General features: G+C 36.6%; 5 protein-coding genes and 1 long non-coding RNA gene across 21 annotated transcripts; 3 read left to right on the top strand and 3 right to left on the bottom strand.

Annotated features, from left to right (window-relative positions):
- Positions 1-685: 685 nt before the first annotated feature.
- LOC147921528 (uncharacterized) lies at positions 686-3378 on the bottom strand. Its single transcript, XM_087497723.1, has 4 exons — positions 2875-3378; positions 2390-2707; positions 1706-2260; positions 686-1315 (listed from the first exon to the last, which is right to left on the bottom strand). The coding sequence occupies exons 1-4, from the start codon at positions 3376-3378 to the stop codon at positions 686-688; spliced, it is 2007 nt and encodes a 668-aa protein (XP_087353849.1).
- An 18-nt stretch (positions 3379-3396) lies between these two features.
- Positions 3397-4827, bottom strand: LOC147921529 (uncharacterized). The gene is made up of 2 exons (XM_087497724.1): positions 4629-4827; positions 3397-4424 (listed from the first exon to the last, which is right to left on the bottom strand). Exons 1-2 carry the CDS (start codon positions 4825-4827, stop codon positions 3397-3399), a joined length of 1227 nt encoding a protein of 408 aa, XP_087353850.1.
- Positions 4828-8128: 3301 nt separating this feature from the next.
- On the top strand, positions 8129-10319 carry LOC109124627 (uncharacterized). The gene is made up of 8 exons (XM_010483532.3): positions 8129-8422; positions 8671-8800; positions 8904-9031; positions 9135-9273; positions 9385-9499; positions 9593-9656; positions 9745-10002; positions 10104-10319. The coding sequence occupies exons 1-8, from the start codon at positions 8270-8272 to the stop codon at positions 10104-10106; spliced, it is 990 nt and encodes a 329-aa protein (XP_010481834.1). The 5' UTR covers positions 8129-8269; the 3' UTR covers positions 10107-10319.
- Positions 10320-11131: 812 nt separating this feature from the next.
- LOC104760586 (alpha-mannosidase I MNS4) lies at positions 11132-15691 on the top strand. Of its 15 annotated transcripts, none has more exons than XM_087499021.1 (18): positions 11245-11518; positions 11614-11665; positions 11767-11886; positions 11973-12065; positions 12201-12287; positions 12596-12686; positions 12789-12844; positions 13080-13152; positions 13348-13457; positions 13584-13634; positions 13807-13895; positions 13985-14066; positions 14160-14273; positions 14386-14465; positions 14555-14690; positions 14788-14858; positions 14939-15143; positions 15266-15691. In XM_087499021.1, exons 3-18 carry the CDS (start codon positions 11776-11778, stop codon positions 15554-15556), a joined length of 1740 nt encoding a protein of 579 aa, XP_087355147.1. In that variant the 5' UTR covers positions 11245-11518; positions 11614-11665; positions 11767-11775; the 3' UTR covers positions 15557-15691. The 15 variants fall into 15 exon arrangements, with proteins under 15 accessions (XP_010481835.1, XP_087355148.1, XP_087355160.1 ...); XM_087499035.1 differs by having other exon boundaries at positions 11973-12042; positions 12556-12686; positions 13974-14066; XM_087499024.1 differs by having other exon boundaries at positions 11274-11518; positions 12556-12686.
- Positions 15692-16204: 513 nt separating this feature from the next.
- On the top strand, positions 16205-19683 carry LOC147921530 (uncharacterized). Of its 2 annotated transcripts, none has more exons than XR_015589068.1 (2): positions 16205-16345; positions 18483-19070. It is a non-coding gene; the product is annotated as an uncharacterized LOC147921530 (long non-coding RNA). The 2 variants fall into 2 exon arrangements; XR_015589067.1 differs by lacking the exon at positions 18483-19070 and adding an exon at positions 19330-19683 and having other exon boundaries at positions 16207-16345.
- Positions 16468-17931, bottom strand: LOC104760587 (auxin-responsive protein IAA4). The gene is made up of 3 exons (XM_010483534.3): positions 17387-17931; positions 17000-17302; positions 16468-16912 (listed from the first exon to the last, which is right to left on the bottom strand). Exons 1-3 carry the CDS (start codon positions 17566-17568, stop codon positions 16837-16839), a joined length of 561 nt encoding a protein of 186 aa, XP_010481836.1. The 5' UTR covers positions 17569-17931; the 3' UTR covers positions 16468-16836.
- Positions 19684-19712: the final 29 nt, after the last annotated feature.

Genomic DNA, 19712 nt, shown 5'->3' on the forward strand with positions numbered 1-19712 from the left:
GGTTGAACATAAATAAGCAAGCAAGTAAAAAAAATTAAGAAAAGAATTAGTAAGTTAAAAGCAAAAAATAAGTAAAATAAAAGCAAAAGAGAAAGCAAATATACAATTTGGTTTAAAATTCTAAACTTACAGATATAGCTCGAAAAATTGAATCAGAGGGAGAGAACTACACACACTCTGAATCATGGTGACTTCAGCTTATGCTTGGGCAGTAACTGGTCAACAAATATGTTTTATATTTTCTGAAATTTACTTTACAGGCTTCAGATGAGGTCGTTTGCATCGACATATAAGCAACTTTTTACCATTCTCTTTTACAAAACCACAAGAGACAAGTTTGTTTATTACTTTTAAAAAAGTTTTATTTCATCTATTGTAGTATATCTATGGTTTTGTGTTGATTATCATTTAGCTTTAATTTCGCTGTTACAACAAAATTTATATAAATTTTTGTTGTTACAAAAGTCGTCGTTAGAGATCCCTAGTGTGATAGAGACTAAGACAAAAAGTGAATAACGAACATCTGAGGCACACGTCAGGAAGATTAAGTGTCCCATAGGCACAATACCAATACAAAACATAACCGCTTTGGATCGGGCAAGGTTACTACTAGTTTTACCCCCCACACGAGGTACATAAACGGTTTTTTTTTTTTTTTGGCTCAACAACAACTTTTATTTACCAATCACATTACACTTTGCTTATATATTAACACCAAATTTGTAACCCATGAAGGCATTGTCGAGTATAACTTAGGATCATAATTCCCAAAGGAAAGAAATTCCCTTGCTACCCGATCCGCCACACTATTACAGACTCTTGAAGCATACACAACTTTGAACTCTTGATAGGAAGAGAGCAGACCTTTTATATCATGGAGTGTAGGAGCAAACGCTGGCCAAATTTCCTTACCATTCAATAGATTAACCAGACCCAAAGAGTCAGATTCGAATATAACCCTGTTGTAGTTCAGACGGGTGAGTGAATTTATTGCCCTCCAAAGTGCTTCCAACTCAACTTCCATTACTGATCTTGCACATCGAATGGCCTGTGCTCCCATCCAAAGGACATCGCCACTACCGTTTCTAAGGACCCACCCCATACCACTTGGTGAAGCTTCTCCATTCCAAGATCCATCCGTATTACACTTAACCCATTCACTTGGAGGTGGCTTCCACTTTGCATCTTCGGTCCTTCTTTGCTCCGGGGGTCCATTGATTAACCTCTCATTGCCATTTCGTTGATCCCATTCATCGGCATCCTCTATAGCCTTCTCTATTGTATCCTTCGCATTGAAGTCATTTCCTTTGAAAAACTACTCATTACGAGATTGCCAAAGTCTCCATAATAACCAAGGAACAGTCTTATCCAAATCTTCTAATTGAGGATAGATCGATGTAACATTCAGGACAAAGTACATGTTTGTGTATAGAGAATCAGACCAACTACCACCTGGAGGTGCCGGAATAGGAGATAAGGCCCATACCTGTCTGGCGTATGTGCATTGAAACAAAAGGTGATTCGTTGTTTCTTCCTCATGGGGACATCTCACACAATAACCATCTCGAGATAGATGGCGATAGGATAAGTTTTTTGCCACTGAAAGACAGTTAGACAGGCACCTCCAAATAAAATGTTGGATCTTAGGACTTGCCTTAGTATGCCATGCTTGGTTGATTAGAGGATTTAGACTGGATTGTGTCACCTCTTGAGGTCCTTTCTGGACGTTAATGATCTGAGTAAGGACCCAATCTCCAGATTTCACTGAGTATTGTCCTGTCCTAGCATAGTCCCAAGCATAACTATCTGCTCTTCTACTGCCACCAAGTCTTATGTTCTCTATTAACGTCCTATCCTCCAAGGTGAAGAGAGTATCCAGAAGGTCCTGTCTCCAAGCCCATCTGTTATTTTCCATAAGATCTTTAACCTTCACCAAATTGGAGACTTTTGTATGCAAATCCGGTGGGACAATGTTTATTTGTTGTAAACTTCGAGCAGGTTTGGAGTGAAGCCACTGGTCATGCCAAATATCCACTGATTCGCCATTGCCTATTATAGCTCTAACTCCTTGCTTCAATAATTCTTTTTCCCCATGGATACTGCGCCAGGCGAAGGAAGGTCTGGATCCAAGTTTAGCCAATAGAGGGGTGGAGTTGCTGAAATAGCGACTTTTAAAGACCCTTGCCATAAGTGTGTTGGGACAGGTGATCATACGCCAAAGTTGTTTCCCATGGAGAGCAACATTGTAGGCTTCGACATCCTTGAATCCCAAACCTCATTCCTTTTTGGGTTTACTGTGATGCTCCCAAGCCTTCCAATGCATACCTTTTGAATCTTTGTTATTCCTCCACCAAAAGTCAGCCATAACTGAGGCTAATTGCTGACATACCTTTTTAGGCAATTTGAAGCATGACATCGTGTGTGTAGGCAATGCCAACGCAACTGCCTTTAAGAGAATTTCTTTACCACCAAAAGAGAGAAAGTTTGTTTGCCAACCCGAGACTTTCTGTTGGAGTCTAACTTTTAGATAGCTTAAAATAGTGACCTTGGATCCGCCAAACGCCTCCAGAAGTCCCAGGTAAAAGCCTTCTCCCCCATCTGCAGTGATGTCCGTTAAGAATTTGATACTACTTCGTCGCTCCGGAGCAATCCTCTTCCCAAAATAAATGCTTGACTTTTGGTAATTTATTCTCTGACCCGAGCTATGCTGTATTCATCCAAGATACTAATCAAGTATTAAAGCTCTTCATCCTTTTCTTTACAATAAAAGATGTTGTCATCCGCAAAAAAGAGATGAGAGACTGGTGGAGCTTGTCTAGCCACTTTAAGCCATGTAATCCTACCTTTATTCTCCGCCTATTGCAGCATGTGTACCAATATTTCTGAGCACATGACGAATAAGTATGGGGACAAAGGGTCTCCTTGTCTCAAGCCTCTGGTGGGAGTGACTTCTCCATATGGAGTGCCATTGATTAACACTTGGTAATTGACTGTTCCCACACAAGCCATGATTAACCCAATCCATCTCTCCGAAAATCCTAATAGCTTCAGAGCATCCTGTAGAAACGACCATTCCACCCTGTCGAACGCTTTGGAGATGTCTATTTTGATTGCAATGAATTCCTCTGAGCACTTGTTAGGCGAATCCAAAGCATGAAGGAGCTCATGTGCTACTAGAATATTATCAGTGATCAGCTTCCCTTTGATGAAAGCGGGTTGAGTTTCTGATACTACACCAGGCAAAACCTTTTTAAGTCGATTAACCATTACCTTCACAACAATTTTGTACACTACATTACTGAGACTGATCGGTCGAAACTCAATCAGTCTGTCTGCTTTCAGCTTCTTTGGGATCAGGCAAATGTTTGTCTTGTTCATTTCCTTATCTAGTCTTCCTTATTGGAAAAAGTCCTGAACCAGCTTCAATAGGTGCTCACCCAAAACCTCCCAATGTTGCTGATAGAAATGACCAGTCATGCAATCAGGACCAGGGCATTTACCCGGATTGATATCAAAGACAGCCCGTTTGACTTCAGCCAAGGTAACTTCCTTCAGTAGTTGATCATTCTCAAGCTGTGTCACTTTATTTCCCTCCCCCAATTTATCTGTAAAGTTATGTCCCACATCCTCAGAGGTGAATAAAAGCTTGAAGTACCTTTCAGCCAATCTTCCTAAGTCAACATCCGTAAACCACTCTTTACCCTCTTCATCCACAAGATTTTGAATCCAATTTTGAGCCCTTTTGTTCTTGGTTGCAGCATGGAAGAACTTCGTGTTTTTATCACCATTGTTAAGCCAAGTAAGCATGCTTTTATCTTTCCAAAACGTTTCTTCGTGACGATACTCAATATTCAGTTCATTCTTAAGCCGTCGGAGTTCATCTCTGTTGAAAGGGTTCTGACGAGTAGCTAGATCTATTTGATAATGGAGTGCTTGAATTCTTCTCGCAGAACTAGGCTGATTAGCTCTCTTCCACCTAGAAATTTCCTTATGACAGGCTGCAATCTTTTCCATCATTGTGAGTTGAGAGTCCACTCCCCTACTACTCCAGAAATTGGAAATGAGCTCACAAAAACCTTCCCTTGAAGCCCATCTTTGGTCATACTTAAAGCTAGCCCATTGAGATCGTTGTTCACCCATCAAACTCGTGATCAGAGGGCTATGATCAGAGCTGACCTTTTGGAGATATTCTGCCTGAGCTTGAGGGAATAATTCCAACCAAAGTTGATTAGCTACTGTCTTGTCCAGTCGGCATTGCACCAATTCATCATTTCTGTTCCCATACCAAGAGAATTGATTACCCGTATGCTTTACTTCCCAAAGACCACAAACTGTAAGCATATGTTTGAATTCAACACTTGCAGCATCCTTTCTCAATGGACCACCAATCTTCTCCGAAGGGTCGACCAGCTCATTGAAGTCTCCTGTTAGCACCCAGGGCCCTCGTCGACTCACCCCAATACGAGAGAGCCTTTCCCATAACGAGCCTCTCTCACTTTAAACCGGCTCCCCATAAATACAAGTCAAGTAAAATTCTTTACCTTGCTAGTTGAGAAAGGCGTCGATCATCCTTTTGTCTGCCTGTAAGATCTTAACAGACATAGACTCTCTCCACATCAGCGCCAAACCTCCACTTTTCCCGACTGGCTCCACCGTGTGTAGGTTATAGTAACCTAAATGTCCTACGACATTTTCTAAATAATCTCTTTTATTCTTGGTCTCACAGAGGAATGTTACCTCTGGGAAATACCGACCCCGTATTTCCCTCAGGTGTCGAACTGTAGGGGCATTCCCCACCCCCTGACAGTTCCAGCTCAATATTCTCATATTGACTTCGAAGGGTTGGAATTAACCATCAACCCTTCTTTCAAATTTGCTCCGATTTCACACGAGAGAACATGAGACTTAGCTGCTACTTGAGCAGAATGATTCATCGGATGAGCTGCTACTTGAGCAGAATGGACAGAGACCGAAACAGATGCACCTGATTTAGGACTCGAACTAGCCGCTTGGGAGCCTAGTCTATCAAAGACAGTTGGGGAGTGCTTTTTCTTTCCTCCTGATGATCCCTCCTTGCTTGACTTCATAACTGAATCTCCACTGCTTCCCAGTCTTTCAAAAACAGAAGTAGAGTCACCATTTTTTGCTTTTTTTGATTGCCTTTCCCCACTGTTACTGAGACGTCTCTTTTTTGAAGGAGAATAAACAGATTCACCAGAACTTTTTGAACATTCTACCCTCTTACTACCTTCCTCTGCCATATCTTGTCGAATTACTATCCCTTTCGGTCTCCAAACCTGAGTAGCTTGGAGTTGCTTCCCTTGCTCGCGTCCTCCAGGCCATTGCAACCTATCTTTTGCATTCTTACACGGAATAACAGGTGCAACATCAGTATCCATCAGACAGACATCTTTTCCTTTACTTTTTAGTCGTCTAGCTTCACTGATCTGATCTTTCCTAATTCCTCTTTTCTGTGCTGGCTTCTGATTCACTAGCATAGGGCAGGTTGTCTGATCGTATGTGAGCCTCATACATAAACGGTTAAACCTAGAGTTTCAAGGTTTTAAATCTGTTAATTTATTAAAATATATATTTTAGTCCACAGTTTTTCTTAATAGTTTAATATGGTTGTTAAAAATTACTTTTCGGATCTTGGGATGTCAAACGAAACTTTTCTTACATCTTGAATTGTGACGAGATGCATATATTCTCCATTCTATGTTTAAATAAAACTTCATAATTTTTTCAAAATATCAGTTAATGAAATGGTTATTGTGAATAAGATGAAATACTAACAAATTTAGTGAGAATAATAATGATCCATTGTATTTAAATATTTTCATTTTTAAAATTATAGATTTTGAAACTCAGAAATTTGCATTTTGAAATATTTTTATTTATGTATTTTGATTCAAATAAAATATTTATAATTTTTACATATTTTAAAATATTTTCGTTTGTAAGTTTAGGTTTGGCCATCAATCATAGAGTTGTATTTTAATTAATGTGTAGTTGACAAAAAAAAATAGTTATCAATTAATCATATGGTTAGCCGAATTAAAACAGTCTCAACTTTATAGCTTTTACTAGATGAGGACCCGCCCGAAGTGTGGGTTTAAAGTTTTTTAAATTAAATTGAATTTAACAAAAATATATTAAAATTTGTTGTATGTTATTTATAAATTTTATAATATACTAATTTATATCCACTTACAAATTTTATATGTATGTTATTATTAAAAGTGTATTTTTATACCTAAATATACTCAATGTTACAAATAATTCTTTATCACCACCTAGAAAATGTCTATATAAACAAATTAAGCCAATTATTTTACTTTCACTTCTACATAGTTTTTTAATTACTAAACTTGTTAGCTCAAAAAATATTTTGAAGAAAAAATATATTACATAATATACTAATCAATGATATATCATCATAATAATATATGATCGCCATAGAAAAAAACTCGGCTCGGCCCTCATCTCTTATAGAGAGAACCTTGCGTCCAACCTCCTCCACCACGGAGAGAACCTTGGCTCCGCCTTCCTCCCTTGGAGAGATAACCTTGCGTCCAACCTCGTCTACCTTCCTCTCTTAGGTAAATAACCTTGTGTCCAACCTTCTTCACCACTGATAGAACCTTGGCTCTGCCCTCTTCCTTTGTGGAGATAAAATGTTCACGTCTTTTTACTATCTCAAAATGTCTTGCCACAACAACCAATGAAAGTAAAAACCTTTTTCTAACGTCACAAAATCTTTTGATAGTAACTAATGTTAAATTTCCCAATGTATTCGTGGAAGTGGCTTTGACACACCATGATGTAGCATATGTCTCTGTAACGCCTCAACCGCCACCTTGCTTAGTGAGCCCATGTCCAATCTCAGTTCGTGGGCCTATCTTCCTAAGTGGGCCCTACATCTATTCCCCGCTCGTAGACCCACCCATATTCGATGGTCGGTTTGTTACGGCTGGGAGGCTTTAACTGACCTTAGAAATCAACAAATGATCTTTTCCTGTGTTTTGTCTTCACTCGCACAGTTCCGACAATCACTTCCAGGAAGATCACCCATCATGAAGTTCTCTCAAGACCCTTGACCGAAAAAATAAGTGCATTTTGGTGACGTATGTGGCCAAATAAATTATTTTAAACTTTTTCGTAAACCAGGGTGTCAGAGTCTTTGAGCTCATATGGATCTATCAACAATGATTTATGTTTTTTTCATCTATCTATCTATGCTTGTTGTACGCTTGTGTTTGATTAGCCTATTTTATATATTCATTAGGCTGATGAGATTGTACTCGTTATTTTCCTTTGAGATTGAATAAATAATGTTAACAATTATGTTTGCAAAAAAAGAAGGGTTTATGACCAACAAATCAAGGTTAATAAATTAGAAGAAAATTAATTTGGCATAATTAAAGAAACAATAAAAAATTATAAGCATGGTAATATATGAATCCCAAATAAAAAATGAAAATATAAATTAAATAAAAGAATCTAAAAATACTACAATAATTTTAAAATACAGTATTGGGAAAAAAAATGCATATATTAATATGTTTTTGGGTCAACATATTAATCTTACCTATTCCCAACTGGAAAAAGAAAAAGTATGAGAAAATTTTGGTTTAAAAAAATAAAAATTAATTTCCCATTAAAAAAATAATCCCAATTATACAAAGCTGTAAAAAAAATTGTATTATTTTTAATAAATTTTGTAATTTTTGATAATTATTTTTTTACATTATTAACTTGTTTTAAAACAAATTTTTTATTTTTGTGGTAATCAAATTCTTTCTATTAAATATTAACTTTATGGTGGAATCATATGTAATTGTTCTCGTAATTTACAATCAATAATAAATTTAGATGATAAAAAAAAAATTAACTTTTACACATGTTAGAATTTTAGATTAATAACTTGACACATGTCAAAATCTTGTTAATGACAAATTTTCAAAACTCAACTTTTATATAATATGAAACAAGTAATTTTATAAAGTTTATTTTACACTTTTCAGACTTTCCCGGAAAATCAACTGTCACAATCCGACAAACCGGTTTACCCGGAAAATAATCCGGTTCAACCTAGTTGTTTATCTCGAATACGCAGCGTTTTGACGTCCGATTGAAGAAGAAGCTAAAAAGAGCCAACGCCGAACAAAGAACAACCCCTAATTTTTGTCTGTTGTTCTCTCTGCTCTTCTACCCTTTCCTCCTTCTTCAACTCCTTCAAAAGCATTTTGCTTAAAACCCTCCGGCCATGGCGCATGGAGGTTATGCCAAGAGAAGGGTATCGGAACCGAAACAGTCAGCAGGAAGCAGTCGAAGGTCGAAAGTATTGCGTGTAGAGAAGAAACCTAAAAATGTCTCAATCAAGAATCAGATGCGTTCCGTTGAACGCTTTCTTCGTAAAGTTAGCTCCTTTTCTCTCTGAAATTAGGGTTTTTATTGTCGAATCACTCTTAAAGTTTCAGCCTTTCTAGTATGATATTGGCGATTCAGTTGTGTATGGTCTATGTAGAGCTTTAAGGGTTTATAATGATATGTGTCTGAGTTGTGTTCTTTTAGAGAATTTGGTAATCTGGGTAGTTATATATGTTCAATTTGAAGCAACCCTTATGAGAAGTTCGAATTTTGATGTATTGGTTTGATACTTTGTAGGATTTGCCTCCTGAAGTAAAAGAGTCTCTAGTAGAGAAGTTGGAAGATTTGAAGAAGCAGCAAGACGCTCATGCCCGTCTTGCTGTTGAACGTAAAGTATTCCTCAGGAACAGAAAGATTAAGTTCTTTGGTAAGAGCTTTTAACTGATGGTTCTAGCATTTAGTGAAGATTTAATTGGTAATGATAGCCTGAAAAGTTGGAGCTTTTTTTTTTTTTTGGTTTCTTTGAATAGAGCGGAGGAAGATCGAGAGGACCATTAGACGTCTTGAGAAGCTACAACGTACTTCATCTGCTCATGTGGGAGACGCAGATATAGCTGAGCAACTTACTAAACTCAAAGAAGATCTTGAATATGTTAGGGTAAGTTAACTTCATTACACTGCCTTCTCCTTACTATTTCTTTAGTTATAATTTAGAATGAGGTTAGTTGAAAATGTATGTTTTTTTACATGTATAATTGCAGTTCTTCCCCAAGAATGAGAAGTATGTATCTCTTTTTACTGGCGGTGAGGATTCAGAAGTAGTTGAGAAGAGAGGTAAACTGAGGAAGCAGATCAAAGCCAATAAAATTGTTGCTGCTGCTAGTGGGAAAGAGTTAGAAGGTAAAAACACATGATATGTAGAGATGCTTATTTGTTTACGTTTTCTCTAGACTTATTAAGTATTTGTAGCTAATAAATGATGATTTATGATATATGATTGTGAACAAACAGAGACGGGCAGTGAAGATGATGGTCTTCTGGACCTTAGTGATGATGATTTCTTTGATAAAGGGAGTTCAAGCGATGAAGCAGATGCAGATGATGAATTGACTGATAAAAGCGCAAAGTAGGCCTTGTTAATGTTGAATACTATCTTTTAGACGTCAATACATTTAATTGAGCCGTACTGATAAAGAGAACATCCGATCGTATTTCTCAGGGAGGCTGCTTCAAGTGCTTCTGGTAGAGCAACTTCTGGCATGTCTAGTGATGAACGTAATCAGGTATGATGAATGGTGATGCCGTTTGTTAAGACATGTTTTTACATGAAAACTTTGATTTACATGTTTGAATGTTTTAAAATCCTTGTAGAAACAAAACTCTGCTAGGGCTTTAATGCCACCACCACAAGCAAGGTTTGAATCAAATTCTAGGAGGAATTCATATGTACAGAGGAATGAGATGCCATCATCCTCGAGAAACACTTCGAACAGAAGAAGTGAGTCCTCGTATAATACTGATAGGGCTGCTGCGGCAAGTTCATATAGCAGTCAGAGTAGCAACTTGAGCTCAAATTCTGATGCTCATAAACCCAAAAGGAAGAGACGGCCGAAGAAGAAGAAGCATCAGGTAAGTTTACTTACCTGCGAGTTAGACTGTAGGAAAATCATCTTTGAATAACATCTCATTGAAGATCTTGTAACCATAATGGTTGATGCTTCTCTTTGCAGTGATCGGGTTCTCAGCTTCTGAAAACACACACTAAAAACTCTTATCAGTTTGTCGCTTGCTGCAATGGTCTCGCTGCTGGGATCTTATGCATATAGATATATCTATATATATTTTGATGTGGTCATGGGATTCGTTCAGAGAGATGTGTTTGTTGCGTTTGGCGTTTGAGATGATAGATACCCTTAAAATTTCCATTAAAAACTCCCTTTTGAATATTTTTTTTTTGGCCTTTACTTACAGTTGCAGAATTGAGTCAATTGACCATAGAGGTCCATAGAGATAGATCTTCTCTCGAATCAGTTACGAACTTGTCTTCTTTAGAAAGTTTTGAAACCCTGATTGTACGAATTAAGTGTTTTTGAGGGAAACAAAGATTTTGATCCCTAATATGTTGGAACTTGGAAGTCTTGTGACCTGTTTGCACAAAAAAAAGTCTTGGAACTTGGAAGTCTTGTGACCAAAAAAGTTACAGTTACTCTTTATAATGAGAATGAATATTTGAGTGCACAAAGTGAATTAAAGACACGGAGTTTGTTGTTCGTTACTAATAGGTTTGGGATCATGTCCAAAAAACAAAACCACCCCAAACAAAAAGCAATTACACCATCACAAACACACTTAAATCAAGCAATCTTTTAATCAAACACCACTGAGCACCAATATAGATAGATGCTCTGGTCCTCCTTCTAATTTCGTTACAAATTCCATTCTTTCTAACTAACTTTTAAGCAATTCTTCTTCTTTTTTGTTTATGACCAAACTATTATATATTACCAAATTTTGAGAGTTTTTTTTCAAGTGAGGAATGCATTAGTTTACCAAACTATTATATAATGACTCAAATAAAAAAGAGAAATACATTCGTTTACCAAACTTATTATATATTGATTATTGACAAAAAAAAAAAGGGAAGAGAAATGATTAATAATTTAATATCGTAAATTAGACATTTGCTGCAACTCAATAAATTATTAAAAGAATTATGATAATGGAATATATAAAATCTAATTAGTAAATAAATCAATTCGTTCTTAAACATTAACAACACCAACAAAAAATAATCCAATTCGTGTTTTTCAATAAATGTTGGTAGGAAAAAGACCAAAAGATTTAATTGCTCCTGAATCGTTTTGAAAGGACGAGCCACCGAGTGACGCAGTTGAAAACTCAAGGAATCACCTCGGACAAGAGCGAGAGAGAGAGAGATCCGAGAAGTGATGTCTGAGAAGATTCTCATTCAGAACACAGACTAAACTCAAAAAACAATCATAAAATCAGCTTATCGATGGAATCAAATTCCAGGTGGCTTTTGTTTCCCATCTTGATCTCTCTCACATTCTCGGGTCTTGTTCTTCACCATGGAGCTCTCGCCGAAACTGTTAAACCTGATGAAGCTAAACAGCTTAGAGACGAGGTAAAACGCTCCTCAACAGATCTGGATTTACTCGCTCTCTCGATTTTGCTCTGTTGTCCCCAAATTGAATTATCGTTTTCTGGGAACACTTAAAGTCTTGATCTTTGGATGTTGTAATTACTCATTGATGTTGATTATGTCGTAAAGGTAAGTTCTTCAGCCGTTTGAGAAGTAGGTTTTGCATAATAACTTGGCTTGGTGGTGAGTTACTTAATTTGATGGGTTCATTTTTGACATTGAGTGTGTAGGTACGTGGGATGTTTTATCATGCTTTTGATGGATATATGAACAATGCTTTTCCACTTGATGAATTGAGGCCGTTATCTTGCCAAGGTGAAGACACTCTTGGAGGCTATGCGTTGACCTTGGTAAACTACTTTTGTATTTGATCTTTGCTTGTTTAAGGCTCTGTGTTGTGTTAAACCTTGACATGATTTTGGTTGCATTTGTGTAGATTGATTCGTTGGATACATTAGCTTTACTTGGAGACCGAGAGCGCTTCACTTCTTCTGTTCTATGGATTGGTAAAAATCTTCAGTTTAATATAGTGAGTAATGATTGGTTTTGGCCTTCTCTAGCAAGACCAAGTTTTAATTGTTTATTTTCTCTAGTTAATCCTTTTGTAAGATGTAACCTGGCAGTGAAGTTGATGCACTGGTACATGTTTTTTTTTTAACTGCAGAACAAAACTGTATCTGTGTTCGAGACAACTATCCGAGTCCTTGGGGGTTTACTTTCTGCTCATCTAATTGCAAGTGATTATGCAACGGTACTTTTCCTTCTGCGTAGCTATCTCTTGTGCCGTGATGTCATCTTATACTAGGATTTTTTTGTACACTCTTCAGCTAGAAAGCAAAAGTATAATTTTTGCAACTAATTGTACGACTATTTGAGCTTTAAGTGGCTAGGATTTATGTGATACTAATCTTATGATTCCTGCCTGTAACCTTTTTATTGGACTTCCAAATATTAAAGTCTCTTTAAGTGGTTTTGGCTGTTTGCCATGTAAACTTGAATTGAATCTAATCTGATGACAGGTTGCCATGTAAACTTGAATTGAATCTAATCTGATGACAGGGCATGAGAATTCCATCTTACAACAATGAGTTACTGTTCTTGGCTGAGGATTTGACACGGAGAATGCTTCCTGCATTCGATACACCAACTGGTATGCTCTTCTAGTTATCTACTTGTTGACAAGCCGGTGTGCATATGAATATGCGGAAACAGGGAATTGCCTTGTCATATCCTTCTTCTTTTCTTTCTATAGGAATCCCATTTGGATCAGTGAATTTGATGTACGGTGTTGACAAACATGAAAGCAAGGTAAGACATCTTCTTACTCCTTCTTACATTATTAATTCATTATTCAGTGCTTTTGGCGAAGCGACTGAACAGACAAAACTTAGTTTTCCCAACCTTGGCAAGGTTACCTTGCTTGTTCTCAACAAGTTAGAGAGTATTGAGATCGGACTACTCTTCATCTTGCCCGATCTTATCTTTTGATCCAAATATTGGACTCATGTGTTTAGCAATTGCATCTTTGTTTTTTGTTGTTTAGATAACATCAACTGCGGGTGGTGGTACTTTGTCATTAGAGTTCGGCGTGCTTAGTCGTTTAACAAATGATCCTGGTGAGGGAAGCTATGAGCTTTGGTATCCCATATCTAATCATAAATCAGTTGAATCACTGAGAAATACTTATCTATAGCTCTCTTTATTCTTCCATCATATCATTTGGATTTCCAAGATGTGTAATGTTGATTTTTATAGTTTGTTTTATTTTTTACGTTCTCTAACATGGTGGTCTTACTTTGTTAAAACTGAAGTTTTCGAACAAGTTGCAAAAAATGCGGTGAGGGGATTATGGGCACGTCGTTCGAATCTCGACTTGGTTGGTGCTCACATCAATGTCTTTACAGGTGAATGGACACAGAAGGTAAACACCTTTTCCGTCCATTCAGAGTAAACACTACCTTGAGGAACTTTGCTTCGAAAAAATAATTCAGGCTCTTAGTCATTTTTTGTGTCACCCAAACTCTGAATGGTAGTGTTTACTTGGCAGGATGCGGGTATAGGAACAAGCATTGATTCCTTCTATGAGTATCTCCTCAAGGTTAGTAACTGTAGCCTTTGACAAGAGAATTTCAATTATTGCGATACAATGCCAAGTTCTAGAAAGTCAGAAGCCGATATACTTAGTTTCTGTTCTTCAACCTTGCATAAAATTTGAGCGGTACCGAGATTTTCAGAGCTTTTTATTTATCTATTTTAGTTAACAATTTCAGGCTTATATACTATTCGGGGATGAGGAATACTTATACATTTTTCAAGAAGCTTACAGGTCTGCAATGCAGCACCTTCACAAGGATCCCTGGTAAGCTTATTTGAATCTTTTTGTTTATTAGAAACATTAACAAGCAATTCCTTTGTTTGGACTTATTGTTTTTTCTAGTTTTGCCATAGGTATGTAGAAGTCAATATGGATTCTGCTGCTATTGTCTGGCCAGTATTCAACAGCCTTCAAGCTTTCTGGCCAGGACTTCAGGTAAATAGTGATTGTATGTTTAAACAAATTTTTAATAGTTCAGGCTGGAAAGTTAAACTATGCTGTTTTGTATCCCCATCTTTCTCTCAAAAGGTTTTAGCTGGAGACGTTGATCCGGCAATCAGGACTCACACTGCCTTCTTTAGTGTCTGGAAACGATATGGTTTCACCCCTGAGGGTTTTAATCTTGCTACACTTAGTGTCCAGGTACTCCATCTTAATTTTAAATGTTTTGGTTCACATCTCTGTTATTAGGTTTCATTGTCTGATGGCACTATTATGCTACAACTTCAAAAGCTATTCTTCATTTTGCTTTCAGTATGGGCAAAAGAGTTATCCACTAAGGCCGGAATTAATCGAGAGCACATATTGGTTGTACAAAGCTACCAGAGATCCCAGGTATCACCAATTTACTTACTTAGCTTTTTAAGTTCCTTTCCCAAAGATGATTACACTACTGAATTGCAATACAAATTGTTTGTCGACAGGTATCTTGATGCAGGACGTGACTTTGTGGCTAGTTTGCAATACGGGGCAAAATGTCCTTGCGGTTATTGTCACATCACAGATGTAGAACTTCATAAGCAAGAAGATCACATGGAGAGCTTCTTCCTCGCAGAAACGGTAAAGTAAATATTAAAAAAAACTCTGTTTCTCAACATGCATTTACTTGCTTTACCTTAAAGCCGTGACTTGTTTTTGCATTTGACAAATATTTCAGGTAAAGTACTTATGGTTACTCTTTGACTTAGCTGTTGACTCAGATAACCTCGTCGACAATGGCCCTTACAAGTACAAATCTCCACCACATTAACCTTTTGATCTTCACAATCACTGCACATTTCACTAATATTGTTGTACTTAATCTTCAGGTACATATTTAGCACTGAAGGTCATCTATTACCGCTAACACCGCAAATATCTCTAGCTCGAGAACATTGTTCGTACCTTGGTGGATATTGTTCAAGCAATTCCACAAAACGAGAACAAGAAGTCCTTGAAGAAGAGAGTAATAACGATGATCGCAGTAACATCTATCCTTACCATGAATCTTTTCCAGTTACCGGTTTGATTAAGGTCAGTAAAACAAAAAGATTGTGTATTTCTTTCTTTTGGAATTTCTAGTTTCCTACCAACAGTTTGCAAGAAAGTCAGATATTTTAGGGTTTTGAAACCTTCTTCTGGTTTGGGTTTTGTAGGGTTTATGTCCAGGACTAACACATGCTCAAAAATACGGTTTGTCTTATGCTCTACCGGAGAAGACAGATCGTGAAGATGTTAATCAAGCTAAACCAGTAACTACAAGCAGTTCGGTTGTGTTGATCTCGAATACAGTGGAAAAGAAACCACAGGTTGATGAAGAAGGATATAGTTCTCAGTCTGAACCAATTATGATTATCTCTGGTGGTAGTAGTCGCAACGACCAAACCAGTCAAGAGCTAACCTTGTTAGAGTCAGAAACTGATGATCGAAGACTATACTCTTCTTAGCTTTCTCCCATTTATAGAAAAAAACATTTACAAATACTACTTTATTTAGGAATATATAGATTTGATATTTGGTTATCCGATCTCATCATGTGTCTTGAATCCTTCGTGTGTTAATCGATTGTTGTTGCTGCGAAATCCATAGACAATGTTCAGGCTCCGAAAGGTGTTTGATAATGACTCTTAAAAGATGTCTATGTGCGTTGCAGATCCACATGTACGTGGAGATGAAAGCATCATTATCAACATCATTCTCCATTTTTGGTACAAGATTGCTTTACAGTCTTCTATAGATCTGATTATTGAGGCATTTAGGTTTAAGTGTCGGTAAAGTTCTTGACTTTATTACAACCATCTTGCATCAAAAGCATTAGGTTTGAATGTAAAAATTGTTGGAACACAAAGGGAAGTTTCCTCTATAAACACTATTCAATGAACCTATACCATTTTTTTTTTTTTAAATAGACTCTGATTCCAAATTTCCTTAAAATATGATTAGTTTCTCAAGAGATTATTTTAACTGATAGTGGAGACAAATTAGCACAGTTGGGTAGATTTACTTGTTGAAGTTGTGGGGGACCAAAGTTACAGTTGGAATCAGACTAACAACAAAAAGATAATATAAACATTTACAAAGCCCCAAAAATATTCTCACCGCTCGATTAGATTTCTTATTTCTTTAATCTATCTCTCTCTCCCTCTTGGTGATTTAAACAACTATTATCTATGTTTAAAGACTCTAGAATCCAATGAAGTTGCTTAAAAGCTGTCTTTATTTGTTCCATAAACCAGGTTTGCTTTAATGATTTTGTCTTTGTTGTTTTGTCCTCTGCAAGTTATGTATTGTTTGGTAAATTCTTGATTGCACTTTGCAGTTGTTGTTTTAGACACAGATCTTAATTTGAAGAGAAACAGAACAGAAAAATGGGTGCTTACATCAAAACATCAAATTTGTTCGATAAGAACATTACAGAAAGCACAAACATAATGTTTCAGATTAGATCTTTCTAACACCACAAAACCTTTCCCTTTAGTGGTTTAGATTTAGATCTTTCTCACACTTATGCTTAAGACCATTTTAAGCATCTCTCTGTTACAGAATCAACAACACCACAAGAAAAGAGTAGTTTGTTTTACCGATAAGGTAAAAATTCACAAGTATGTTTGTCGAAAACCCAAGCAGTTTCAGACTTTTTTTTCCTCTGTTTCAAGAAACAGAACCAAAAAAAAAAACTCTGTTTTTGAATCTTTCTGTTTGATCTTTGTCTCTCAGTTAGGTTTTGTTAAACACCACAACCTAAACCTTTAACTTCTGATCCTTTCATGATCCTTAGCCTCTTACAAGACGAGACAAACATCCTGTAACAACAAAAACACCATAAGTACATAATCAAGATTGTGTCATAAGTTACTGATTTGAGAGATGAATGAAGGTTTTTGACTTACTCCCAAGGAACATCACCAACAAGCATCCAATCACCATCTTTGTCTTCATAAGTAGGCACAAAGTCTGAGCCTTTGTATCCTTCTCTCTCGAAATATTCTCCCACAGAGAATTTGAACATGTTTTCAAGTGATTTCATCAACTCTGGATACTTCTTATACACCGTTAGATCTATCTTCCTCAGATAAGGAGCACCATCCATACTTACTTTCACATAGTTTCCTTGACCTTCAGATTCATTCTTCTTTGTCTGAATACTGTTCCTTCTGTAAGATCTAACTGGTGGCCATCCAACAATCTGAGCCCTGGAATAAAAAGATTAAAGGTTAATTATTAGATCTCCAAATCAATGCACATCTTCAGACAAGGTTGATTCAGAAGACACTCACTTTGGTGGAGAAGCTGTTTCAGTTTTTCCAGTGGATTCAATCTCTTTCTCAGTATCATCATCAGGTAATGCTCTTTTGTTGCTTTTTCCGCAAGAAACAGTTTCTTCTGTTCCTGGTAATCCCAATCTCAGCTCTGTTGCCTTTAGGTTAACAAGCTCATCATAATCACCAACTTTCTCCATTTCTTAGATTCAATCTTCAAAGAAAGAAACTTTGTTTTTGTGTTCGTGTGGTTGTCTAGAGAGAGATAGACTTGATGAGATAAGAGGCTTTGTGAAGAAGAGTGTTTTATAGGAACTGAAAGTCACTTTTTTGTGTGTGGTAATTTAGAAAAAAGGGATTAACTTGATTTAAGGACAAAGGCAAAAGCTAAAGCTGTCGGGTAGTAAACAGTAGCGGCAACTTTGAGGCAAAGTGTGTCCCATCATTTTGGGGACATTTGTGGGACACTTTCATCTCCAATACAAAAAGATACTTTCGTTGATCTTAATTAATGGACTGTCCAGATTCATTTCTCTGTAACCCTATTTCAAGGAAGTGGGGTTGAGTATGGTACACTCATGTGCAGAATATTATAACCTTTTTTTTTGTTTTATTTTTTATTCAAGCATTGAGTTTTGTAGGGTTAGCATTACATGTGGTCTGCCATATGCATATGTCACTTCTTTAGCCCTCTCTCTCTTAAACCAAGAACTTACCCTTTCATCTTTTTGTGGTTCTTGTTTTATCAAGATTAGACCATCGTAGTCAACTGAGTTGAGAATCTAGCTGTCTTAAGTCAATACACATTTATAGTTTTTGTGCGTTTGAAGATAAGATTTTGAAGAGTTTATCTTTGGTTTAAAGTTTTGGTGATTGTTCTCTTGTTAATGAAACAACCACACCACATGGATACTTTGAATACTTAAAAATCCCAACTTAATTTGTCTCTCTGTCTCTATGAAACTTCTAAATGATCTTCATATATATGAATTCCAGAAACAAACTGACAAGAAATCTTATCATCAAAAGGTTTTGTCTAAAGACAGTTCATCATCTATGGGGTCTAATAGATTTTAGGTTCTGATATCTATCTGTCTTTGTTTTCATGTTACAGCAAGGCAGTGCACTTGTCATGCTTTAGTGAACCAAAGTAAACCAAACTAGTCTCTTTGGAGGACCAAATTTGAAAACCTATGGTCAAGACTATTTTCTCATATGCCTCTGGTGCATTTGTATAAGTTTTAGAGCCTCTATTTCAAGTTTTTTTTTTCTCTGTAGAATAAGTCAAGTATTGTCCTTCTTGGGTATGATTATGGATTACGACATGTGGGAAGTGAACATTTTGGAGATTTTTGGTTCATTTGCCTCAAAAAGGAGAATTTTAAATGTAGTGTGTGGTATTTATTGTTACATGGTAGACGACAAGACTTTGGGTTCCATTTGGAGTGCGAAACGTTGGTTTCATTGCATGGTGTTCATGACTAGCTTACTTAGCTAGAAATTCGATACTGAAAATGAGATGTATCTAACAACAAATTGGTTCATAGCATTCTCTCCGGTCCGTTTTGTGGCCGTGATTGCATAAATAAATTTATTCTAATCAATTTGAAAAGGTGTACATTTTTTTTTTTTGTCAAAAGAAAAAGGTGTACATATTGATCTATACTATCTATACTATTAAAAGACAATCATTTTTAATTAAGCAAGATTTTCGTTGGAGATTATCACTTGAGACATCTCAAAACAGATTAGAAAAATGACAGCAAAAAAGTTATTTTTGTAAATTTCAGTTACAAAACACGCGGATTCTGTAGTGACCTGGTTTGGACCACTTGGTTAGACTAAGGAATTACTAGCGTATAATGTGATTTAAACAAACTAAACATATTTATATATATATATATATATATATATATTTTGTCAATAAACAAACTAAACATATTTAAAACGTATAAATATAGGTGTAGGTGAGTTCGTCACCGTTTCAACCATCCTCCTCGAAGAATCTAGGCGGCAACAAAGGCTTCATCACCGAAACCAGACGGAAGTGGAGAATAGCAATCTCTACCCTCTGGGGCACTATCAGCTTGTTTGCCAGAAATTTCAGAGTCCCCCTGCTCCTCAACGCATAGATCCGGATTCGCCTCCGTAGAACCTCCTCCTTCCTCCTCATGATTGTTTGGATTTAGAAAATTTTAAAAAACTGTAAGCCTAAGTATATTACAAATTTTCGATGCACGATTATACCGTACATGCCAACTTTAAGTGTTTTTGGGATAATCAACACTCAATGAGACATGCTAATTCAGGATAAATCTGCCAGAGAACCCATTAGAACCTATGA

The sequence above is a fragment of the Camelina sativa genome, chromosome 18, assembly GCF_030686135.1.
Source record: "Camelina sativa cultivar CO46 ecotype springtype chromosome 18, ASM3068613v1".
In the NCBI taxonomy this organism is placed as follows: Eukaryota; Viridiplantae; Streptophyta; class Magnoliopsida; order Brassicales; family Brassicaceae; genus Camelina; species Camelina sativa.

Excerpts from the sequence above, each read along its gene's own strand:
- LOC147921529 (XM_087497724.1), bottom strand. The coding sequence starts at position 4,827 with ATGAGAATATTGAGCTGGAACTGTCAGGGGGTGGGGAATGCCCCTACA. Across the intron at positions 4,425-4,628 it reads GCCAGTCGGGAAAAGTGGAG|GAGACTTCAATGAGCTGGTC; the intron begins GTTTGGCGCTGA and ends GGGTGCTAACAG.
- LOC104760587 (XM_010483534.3), bottom strand. The coding sequence starts at position 17,568 with ATGGAGAAAGTTGGTGATTATGATGAGCTTGTTAACCTAAAGGCAACA. Across the intron at positions 17,303-17,386 it reads GAAACAGCTTCTCCACCAAA|GGCTCAGATTGTTGGATGGC; the intron begins GTGAGTGTCTTC and ends TTTTTATTCCAG. Across the intron at positions 16,913-16,999 it reads GTTGGTGATGTTCCTTGGGA|GATGTTTGTCTCGTCTTGTA; the intron begins GTAAGTCAAAAA and ends TTGTTGTTACAG.
- LOC104760586 (XM_010483533.3), top strand. The coding sequence starts at position 11,390 with ATGGAATCAAATTCCAGGTGGCTTTTGTTTCCCATCTTGATCTCTCTC. Across the intron at positions 14,067-14,159 it reads CTTTCTGGCCAGGACTTCAG|GTTTTAGCTGGAGACGTTGA; the intron begins GTAAATAGTGAT and ends TTCTCTCAAAAG. Across the intron at positions 14,691-14,787 it reads GCTTCTTCCTCGCAGAAACG|GTAAAGTACTTATGGTTACT; the intron begins GTAAAGTAAATA and ends CAAATATTTCAG.
- LOC109124627 (XM_010483532.3), top strand. The coding sequence starts at position 8,270 with ATGGCGCATGGAGGTTATGCCAAGAGAAGGGTATCGGAACCGAAACAG. Across the intron at positions 9,274-9,384 it reads TAGTGGGAAAGAGTTAGAAG|AGACGGGCAGTGAAGATGAT; the intron begins GTAAAAACACAT and ends GTGAACAAACAG. Across the intron at positions 9,657-9,744 it reads CTAGTGATGAACGTAATCAG|AAACAAAACTCTGCTAGGGC; the intron begins GTATGATGAATG and ends AAATCCTTGTAG.
- LOC147921528 (XM_087497723.1), bottom strand. The coding sequence starts at position 3,378 with ATGAACAAGACAAACATTTGCCTGATCCCAAAGAAGCTGAAAGCAGAC. Across the intron at positions 2,708-2,874 it reads TCATGTGCTCAGAAATATTG|CATAGCTCGGGTCAGAGAAT; the intron begins GTACACATGCTG and ends GGATGAATACAG. Across the intron at positions 2,261-2,389 it reads GCTTCAAATTGCCTAAAAAG|GATGTCGAAGCCTACAATGT; the intron begins GTATGTCAGCAA and ends TTGGGATTCAAG.